The sequence below is a fragment of the Mirounga leonina genome, unplaced genomic scaffold (assembly GCF_011800145.1).
Source record: "Mirounga leonina isolate KUSES-001 unplaced genomic scaffold, KU_Mleo_1.0 Mir_53, whole genome shotgun sequence".
NCBI classification, from domain to species: Eukaryota; Metazoa; Chordata; class Mammalia; order Carnivora; family Phocidae; genus Mirounga; species Mirounga leonina.
Genome location: NW_023270807.1, coordinates 45,400,715 through 45,410,947, shown reverse-complemented (window position 1 = coordinate 45,410,947; position 10,233 = coordinate 45,400,715). Strand labels below are relative to the sequence as shown.

The 10,233-nt window shown below is 41.3% G+C and overlaps 1 protein-coding gene across 1 annotated transcript in view; it reads right to left on the bottom strand.

The window, feature by feature from the left end:
- Positions 1 to 270: 270 nt before the first annotated feature.
- Positions 271 to 10,233, bottom strand: part of CUNH6orf163 (chromosome unknown C6orf163 homolog) — a 23,266-nt gene continuing 13,303 nt past the window's right edge. The window contains exon 5 of the mRNA XM_034991326.1: positions 271 to 4,541. Coding sequence (XP_034847217.1) covers positions 4,106 to 4,541 — 436 coding nt within the window. The 3' untranslated portion in view covers positions 271 to 4,105. The remainder of the gene's footprint in view (positions 4,542 to 10,233) is intronic.

Here is a 10,233-nt window from a genome sequence, read left to right as displayed (position 1 = left end):
CGCTTCCCAGCTTCTCAAATAGTGTGACCTTATGCAGAGTGCCTAACCTCAAAGTGCCTGAAATTCTCCACCTGGTTGCTGCGAGGCAGAAGTGGAATAACGTAGATGAGGCACTCACTCACTGCCTGGCTTTCGATAACTGATAACCGATAACTGGACAACAGACGATGATGCTTTCTTCTTTCCTCTTCTGGGTGATCTCAGCCAAGCAAGAAGAATTCGGTCGAACTCCTCTGATCTGTAAGTGAACCTAAGTTTTGCCAAACAGTGTCTACCTGGTGTCCGTGTAAATCAGGCCCCCAAACTAAATGTATTTAAATAAGCTTTAAATAGGTCACGTGGAATCCAAGTTAGAGCGACTTCTTTGTAACATGAAGGTCCACTGATTACTAACTAGCCCAATTCCTGTGCTTTGTGACCAAGCTGGCTGGGGCCTTTTCCACCTTTCCTAGAGGTACTATGCATCTGTTTTCCAGCCTACAGATCTATTTTCTCCAAAAACAAGACTTTTTTTCTTAGTGGAATGACTTCTAGAAAATTAAACTGAAGTCATTTCTTAGGATCCCCAGATTAAGTTCCCAGATGGCCTCCAGGAATTAATATATCTTCCTAAATATCAGAAACCATGGGAACAGCACGCACTACTATTGTACAGATAGCATCTAAGGCAACTAAGGAAAATGCACTCTTTAATTTCTCCTTAAAAGAGTTCTCCAAAATGTTTACAATTTTAATAACTTACATGGGGCTTAGTATCTAAGGTCTATAATGGTCTCTTTAGGTATTATACTCAAAGTAAATGATACCAGGAGAGTTAAGCGTTATCAAGTTAAATTATGCTTAAAAAAAAAAATTGGTTCACTCAAGGAATCTTTCATTTTGAAAATAGCCCAATTTAGTCTCAATCAAGTTTCCCTAGAAAACCTTGGAGTAAGGCTCCCACTGAGATTTCAAAAACATACCTCACTTTCAATTTTCACTTGACTTGGAGAGTCTCCCCTTTGAGCTACAGGCAATTGATCTCCGCCCTGAACCCTAGGGGGAATCTTTCCTTTTTGAATTTGGATTGGTGGGAGGGAGTATGCCCCTCCATAAATTCACCCTTGGGGCTTGGTTTCGGGGATAGCTCATCGAGCACGTTTGGGGAAAGTTGTCCAGTTCTGCTCCCCTTCATTCTTGGCTCTCAGTCATGGCCACTGGAACTGTCAGGGTTCTGCACAATAATTCAGAATTGCCCTGATACAATTCTAATGTATTTTGAAAGCAACGCATCATTGGTGGCTACTCAGGTCCTGGGATTGAGCACAATTAGGCTAACGTGCTGTAATTGTAGAAAACACATGGGCTTGCAGCCAAACACTTCTGTGATCTTCAGCAAGTGACTTTGCTTCTCTGAGTCTCAGGTTCCTCATTTTCAAAATGGGGGTCCTCGTAGGTACCTTACAGAGTTGCTATGAGATTTCAATATGACAAGGTTTAGTAAGGAGCCTAGTGCACTGATGCATAACCCATGCTCAGTAAATGGTCATTGCTATATATTTCCATTGTGTCATTTTTTAATGCATCAGGATCATCCTTATCAGTGCCATAGAAACAAGAGACTACTGAGAGGGCCCATTGAATGTGGCACTGGAAATATGAGTGATATCTCATTTTTAGTCTACCATCAGCCTTTCCTGATTTTTAGGGCAAATTATGCATCCATTTTGAACTCTAATTCTCAGGGGTATATTATCTGGGAAACATTCAAACTAGGAAGAACTGTGGGTTGAGATGACCAAATCAGGGAGAAGGATTTAGGTAAGAGCAAAGATGATGTTCCTTCAGTGCGACCCTGGGAGAGGTAAATCTGAGACCCTGAGCGAGAACAAGAGAAGTGAAAGAAGACCCTCCTGCCATGGTTGGTGCCGACTCCAGACTCTCAAGTAAGTGGCAAATGGGGGCCTGGGATCAGGCAGTCTGTCCTGATAGGCTCCCCTGTGATTACCCCCATGACAGGAGGATGATGAGCACTTTGGGGGAGTGAGCAGGTGAGTCCTCTGGTGGATCCAAATTGCTTTAAAAACTCTAAGGAAGCTGTTGGTTGGGATTGAGGTGGGAGCAGGGACAGGATTATGGACAAGGAAAATACTAAAAACACAGATAATTTAATTTCTTCCAATCAAGTTGAAGACTGAGAAGCTAAATTCCTTTTTTCAAACCCCAAATACATTGTCTGCTTTCTTTTCATGTTACTATGTCACTGATGCCAAAGGAGTCATGCTTAACTGTGGCCATAGAGTGAATCCCTTCAGAGGACAGTTGCCTTCTGTTCCCCTATGGTACGTGCTCAGATTTGAAACTGGTGGATGACTCCAATAACTCAGATACCACCAATCTTAGGTACAATTTCCTTTGACTTCTATGAGACAAAAATGATGCATGACAGAGAGGACAGACCACGTCCTTCTTGTCCTCATCACAGAACCCACAAAGACACACACTCGCAGAGTACCAACCAGGTACCAAGGCCTTGATGTTCAGGCTGAACAAAATAATGACTAAAAGTGTGGACTGAAGACCCACACTCTCTGGCTGTGATGATTACAAGCTGTGTGACTTTGAGAAAGTGACTTAACCTATCTGTGACTGTGTTACTGGTTTGCACCTTTCACAGACCGCTGTGAAAATGAAAGAGTCCTCTTGTGTACCATGTTCAGCGTGCCTGGCACACGCTAGCGCCCCCTAGTGTACTCGATGGTGAAAAACTTTAGGTCTCTTAAGCTCTGCATCCATGTGCCTGTGCCTTGTAATTATTTTGAACTCTGGCTCTGTCATTAGTTGTGTGCTCTGGGGAAAATTCCTAAACCTCCCTAGCCTAGCTTTCCCTTCCTACAAATAGGGGACAATGATAATTACTTTCAAAAGTCATTGTGAAGATCAAATATCAATGTTCTCAAAATGTTTCACACATGTAAATACCTGACTACATACATAGTAGTTTTTGTTATCTATTAAAAATAGACTAACAACCATCCCTGTCCTGTCTCATGGATTGTTGTGAGAAGAATGGACATTAAAAAGCAGCATAAAGCACTATATAAATGTTATTACATCCAGCAGTAGGCAATCAATCAACAGGGATTGTTGCAGTCCTGCAGTATCAGGAAGCTAAATACTGAGGAGACTGTAGTCCATTTGCAATTGTAAACAAATTGCTACTTTTACCATTAGGAAATCGAAGAACAGTCATTGTAAACAAATCAGCTTAAGGCTTGCTCAAGAACAGTACTTTCTAATTTACTGAAAAGTGCTTTCCAAGTTTTTATTTTAAAGCCACCAACACAAGGTGGTGATGAATAATTTAAGGATGTTACATTAGAGTGGATAGATTTTTGAAGTTTTTATGGCTTCGGTTTTCTTTCATTTTAATTTAGTAGATGTTGACATGTGTTGGTGCTGAGCATTGTGGTACTTAACAGTCTTCTGCGTTTTAACCCAAAGAAGGTGGGTTCAGAGCACTCCTGGGCTGGAGTATAAACACAAGAAGACTCCCAATCCTTGAAGCAGGAGACTGCCCTCTAAAGGCATATTTTTTCTTTCACAACTGGCCAATATAAATGAGTCCTCTCTGAATTAGTTTATATAGAATTCCCAGAATTTAAAATTTTATCCTATTGAATTAGAAGGAAATTGCTTTTTTTCCTACAATGCTATTGCACTTCACCAAATATTAATCTTTACTGGAAATTAGCACACCTCTCCACAATGGGAACAATCTAAAAACATGTCCCTTTACTTGTTTTCAACTGCAACAAACACTAAAATAATTACATGTCTGATGTAGACATGAATAAAGCCAGTTATAGAAGTTTGTTTGAACTTCTTCCAAGAAACCTTTCCCCCTCCTAATTAGTTTTGTTCCCTCTCACTGTTTTCTCTCCTCAAATAGACTTAGAACTCAATGTAGCCTGGAATGTGCTTTTTGAATATTTTGGTTTTCCATCAAAATGCCTGCAGCCCCATAGCACCCTGTATATAACTGGGGATCAATAAATGGTTTTTGAGTTGATTTATTTTGTCTTTGGAACATTGACATTTGTAGTGAAATTTCAGTCAAAGATTTCTAATCGAGAGTTGTTTCTTTCTCCTGAATAACAAGACTGGAAGGTGTTTTCTTTCTTTCTGGCAGAATAAAATCTGCATGTCCTGGAGAAAGCTTAGGAAACGTATAATTGATATATTTTTGAAATGCTTCCCTTGTTTCCTGTAATTCCTCCTCCAGGAAATCTTTCCAATTTGTCATAACGCGTAGTTGTTTCGCTATGGACAGCAGCTCCCCCTCAGTGTTAACCAGTTTACCCATCACATTTCCAAGCGTGGCCTGATGTGTCTTCTCTGCCTCTTGAAGCACTTCCTGGACCTCTTCTTGCTTCTGCCTCTGAGCCATGCAATAGTACACATTCATTTCATGTTCTTTTTCTTTTATCATTTGGTTCACACTCTTGCTCTGATCCTTCATAACTGTTATACCAGTATTCAAAACTTCCTCCATGGCTTTTCTACAAAAGGGAGGGAGTTATAAGTTAGATGGGTTAGCCACTACAAACAAAAAGATGTTGTCTTTTGCCCCAGATGTATGAGAAACTGTTGCATTGTTTAGATGAGCCATCAGTCTGAGAGAGGTGGGTAGAGATGAGCTTTTGGATTGCAGTAGCTGTTAACAATCCAAGAACATTTTTCAAGCAGGGAGACTGCCCACTGACTTCCCTGCTGGGGACTAGGGTGAGGCCTACTAGCCTAGTGTCTGATGGTAATTTTAGGGACCTGAGTCCTCTGTGGCCAGAAAAATATGAATGCAATGTGATTAAAAATGGAGAAATAGGGTCAGACTTCTAAACCCCTAGAGAAAGTATTTCTGTGTATCAATCCAGCTACTTCCCTTTAGCCAGAGGGGAGGAAATTGTACTCACAGTTTCATCTGAACAATACTCTGATAGCCACCTCAAACCTTTTGGTCTCAAAACCCCTTTTCACTCTTAAAATGACCAAGGAACCCAAAGAACTTTTGTTTGTATGGGTGATATCTAGTGACACTGACAGTATTAGAATTAAAAGTGAGACATTAAAAAAATATTTATACATTTATGTAAGGTACGATTAAATCTATGGAATATTAAATGTAATTAACTTACCTTTTATGAAAAATACATTTCCCAATTAAAAAAATTTTGGTGAGAAAAGTGGCATACTTCCACATTTTTTGCAAAACTCTTTACTTGTCTGGCTTAACAGAAAAAAAGATGGATTTTTTTCATATTGTTTCAATCTGTTGTGCCATCACACATCATAAAACTCTGGAAAATAGCACTCTGTACTCAGGAGATAATGAGAGTGAAAAGGCAAATAATACATTTGTATTATTAAGAAAATAGCTTTGACCTCAGGGCCCCCCTGAAAGGGTCTCAGGGACACTGAGCATTCCTTGGACCACACTTGGAGAACCACTACTGAATGAGTTCACAGACCTCTGGTTGTAATGTACGAAAGTATATGTAATTTATAGCAGCCAACTGTTTTGAATTCTTACCATGTCCCAGGCAAGTAAGTGGATGAGCATCCCATGCATACATTAGCTTAATGTTTCCTCAAAATGAGTCCATGAGGTGGGTTTATGATTCTGCCTATTTTACCGATGAAGAGACTGAGGCTCACAAAGGTTAAGTGACTTGCCCTATTTCACTTTATCAGTACAAGTGGCAAAATGAGCAACCCAGGCAGTCTGAGTCCAGGTCAAAAGCTTTTAGCCACTGTAATGTAATTTTGATGGACAGCTCTGCTTAACCTAGTTTCAAGACCTCCCAAGAGGTCTTGAGAATAAAACCTCCCCAAGATTTGAGAATAAAATAATTTATAAATGTGATTCAAATACTTATGATTGTTCCTGAAAATCCTCCCCCTCTGCCTCCGGGTCTATTACAATCTTCCCAAGACTTAGCACCTGTCCTATCTCCTAACTTCTAACCTCCAAGATGCAATTCTCTCATTGTCTCCGATTCTTTCAACTTGACTTTCAAATGTGAACTTCCCTAATCATGAGGTAAACATCAGTTGTCCTTAGCCTCTGTGGCGCTGTGCAATATTTCTCCCCGTCCTTTTCCCACCAGTCAGGCTACATCTATGACTAATAACAAGGGTTAACATTTACTGAGTACTTACTGTGTCCCAGGGACTGTGCTAAGCATTTGACATGCATTACATCTCATTTAATTTTCACAATAACTGAACATGGTACAATTTTTATTTATTACCTCTTACTATTCCCATGTAACAGGGGAGGAAACTGAGGCTTAGGGAGATTTAGTTATTGTTCAGTGACACAATTGAGCAAGTGGGAAAGCTCCCGCCCTTAACAATTACCTGCTGCAATAGTGTGAGAGATCATTATATATTTTTTATCGGGAGAACAACACAATGAAAGTAATTATGTTTTAGAATTGTTATTCTGGTAATAGTGGTTAAATTGAAAAATAATGGGGTTAAGTAGAGATATGAACTGGTACTATTTTGCAACATTCTGGGTGTGCAATGATTAGGGTCTGAATTAATGATGAAAAAGAAAGGGGTAGGTAGAGGGAGAGAAAAGGATAAGTCCAAGCAATATTACAAAGCCGTAAGTGCCAGAATTTGTGTTGGCTAGGATAAAGGGGAGGCAGAAAGAAGAGGAATCAAGACTAACTCCCCGATTCTCGGCCTGCGTCACAGGAGAATGGAGGTACTATCAGTAGAAATCACACTGTGGCTAGAGCCGGGGGTGAGCCTCTACACACACCCTGAGGATTTAGTCTGATGTTTTATAGAATCTTTGGGATATTGGAGAGTCTGTAAAGGTGGCGACCAGGGACACTGGTGCTTTGATTAGAAGGGACTGAAAGGAAGCTTCCTTGAGCCTGCCTCAAGTCTCCACAGGGGAAGTGGTGCTCCTTCTCGGGAACCACAGCTCTGTCCCATGCAGGTGCGAGCTTCCTGCTGGCTTCGCCTGGCTTTCTCCCGGCCCACACAGAGGATGTGTTCATCTGTGGGGCCAACTAGAAGGCTCCACCAGAGCTGGTCCTAGGTAAAACTGCTCAAATAAGGTGCATCTTAGATGACTCCAGCTTCCACCCTCTATAACAGTCCCCCCCGCCGCCCTGGCCCTTAAAACACCTTGCTCTCAAGATCTGTTCTCACTAAAGGGATCTGGTATTTTTGGGGATGTCCCTTCCAACTCCTCCCAGCTGGCATTAGAGCCTGAATTTTTGATCCTGTGGGATTCACTCCTTTTGGTGTAAGGTCAGAGTATCTCTGATTTTTATTCTGATTATTTCCTAGAAATCATGGAATTGAAGCCAGGAGAAAAGTGGGTGCAGAGCATGGAGAAATGGTCTGGAGTACCCATTCAGCTTTCTATCTCCCCTGTCTGGCATGGTGCCTGGTGTGTATACAACAGGTAACCAATAAATGGGTGAATGAATGGGTAGTATAGATGTAGTTCTCTCCAATACATTTTTTATGCCAAATAATACTAATTTAAAAACAGCTAAGGGTGCCTGGGTGGCTCAGTTGGTTAGGCGACTGCCTTCGGCTCAGGTCATGATCCTGGAGTCCCAGGATCGAGTCCCACGTCGGGCTCCCTGCTCAGCAGGGAGTCTGCCTCTCTCTCTGACCCTCCCCCCTCTCATGCTCTCTATCTCATTCTCTCTCTCAAATAAATAAATAAAAATCTTAAAAAAAAAAACAGCTAAATTAGAGCATTATCAAAGCCTGAAACAATTCATGCTTAAAAAGGATTCTTAGCATAAGCAAAATATTCATCATAAAAAATAGTCACTTCTTGTGGTATCTCTAAAATATTTTTTGATTTATACAAATTACCCACAATTTTTTTTCTCAAAAGAGGGCCTAGAAATCATATCATATGAGGAAGGACTAAAGGAACTCGTTTAGTACTTTTTGGTTTTTTTTCTTTTCTCCTCCAAATGAATGCTTGGAGAATCTTCCTCTCTTCTCAAATATCTGGAGGATCACTATGCATCAGGGAGGGGAGGCAGAGCTGGAAGCCAAGTGTGGATGTGAGGATGAGACCCAGCACATTCTGGATCCACATTAGGAAGCACATGACAAGTAGAGGCATTCAGTATTTTAACCAACCACTTCAACCAGCTGTAAAATTCCTGGAACAGAAGCACTCAGGAGGCTCACCAATGCTTGGCAGGCATCCAGCAGAAGGAACAGCAGGTTCAACGGCCTCCAATGCCCCTTCTGACATGACGTGAACATTTATGCTTCCTTCTGCAAGTGGTGAGGTCTATCTGCCATCTCTCACTTTATGAGGCTCTAATCTTGGGATTTCAAAATTACACACCATATTTACGTGCAGTGCTGGCCACAAATTGAAATTTTTTGAATAGTTTTAGTGTGTGTCCATATATATCCATAGGATTCAGTCTGATATTTTATAAAATGGGTTCTCAGAGAAGAAAAATAGATTAGCAAATAAAAATAGAATCTAATATATAATAATTCAACCTCATTAAGCTCTTGAGGAAAAAAATAAAGCATGGAAAACCATACCAGCAACTGATTTGTGCTTTGCTCTTGAGGGACTCTCCTAGCTCGCTCTCTCTCTCTCACTGTGTTTGAGAGGCTATTGAAATGATTCAAGATACATTGCTCACAGGTTTAAAGAATAATATCTGGCTGTTCCTTCCCTTCTACCTATTAAGTGAAGTTTTCATTTTCCCCATAAATGTTGCTAAGAGCACACTTCTCAATCTCCTTTCTATGTCCATCAGTAAAAGTCTTGGTTCTTAAGACAGTAAGAATGAATACTTCATTTCTCCATTTCTTCAATTCCTAAATTATAAAAGGATTTGTTCCCAAAATTCATTTGTACATCAAGTATTTAGAGTGATATTAAGCATTTGCCTGATGAGCCCACAGTAAACTATTAATCCATTTTTTCACTTGAACTATAGCACTGTTAGCACTATTTTATTTTTTTTAAGATTTTTTTCATTTATTTGACAGAGAGTGAGAGCGCAAGCACAAGCAGGCAGAGCAGCAGGCAGACGGAGAGGGAGAAGCAGGTTCCCCACCGAGCAGGGAGCCCGATGTGGGACTCGATCCCAGGACTCTGGGATAATGACCTGAGCTGAAGGCAGACGCTTAACCGAGTGAGCCACCCAGGTGCCCCGGTAGCACTATTTTAATCGGTTATAACCACTGTGTTTGAAGGAAAATATATTCTGACTTTCCACCTAAGAAACAGGGAACCTACTGCACCCAGTCTTGCAGGAGGATTAGTGATACCCCAGACTGAGGTGACAGGCACTGTATAGATTTGGTGGGGGGTCATCTCCAGAGGCCACCCCTTAGTGGTGCATCTATATCTCAGGGTCATTCATATTCTTAACCTTCCCTTGGTTCTGCCTCATTACACTATCCACCTTCCCCTCTACATGTTTGTTCATTCTGTTCTTACTCTTTCCAGTCTTTCACAAATAGGACCTCCTTCCTTCTCTCTAAGGCCCAAGCCAAGACTAACTGCCTCCAACAAACCCAGCTCACCACATAGCCCACACGCTTGTTGCTTGATCTTTCCAGGACTTTCCCAGTACTTAGTGTTCTTTGTACCCGTCTATCTAGCCTTGGTCTATGGGGCAGCCATGCTTTAGTTACTACACATGTTGAGGAAACACCCTTATTTCCTTGCAGCAGAACTCAGGATCACATCCACAGAAGGCACTTTATAAGCTCTGGTGAAATGAGCAGGATAGTGTAATGGAAGGTCATAAACTTTGGTATGGTATAGACCAGGGTTCATATGGGGCCCTGTCAGCTCTTCTCTATGTGACCTTTGGCAGGTTGCTCAATCTCTCTCTTAAAACTCAGGGACTTCATCTGAAGATATGGAGGATGATAGAATCCCTCAGGAAGGGATACAAAAATTCAGTGAGAAGCACACAAAGGGCCTTGCATGTGCTGCATGTTAAATAAAGGGTAACTATCATTAGCAATTATAGACATGAACACAAAAATTCCTGAGCAGTCACTTCATTCATGCCTTTGTCTTGGGCTAGAAAACACCTAGAACCTTTCTAAGCAAAACTCGCCTGCTTGCTCTCTTCTCTCCCTCTCCCGCCTCTCCTTCCCTCCCTCCCTCCTTCCTTCCTTCCTTCCTTCCTTCCTTCCTTCCTTTCCTTCCCTTCCCTT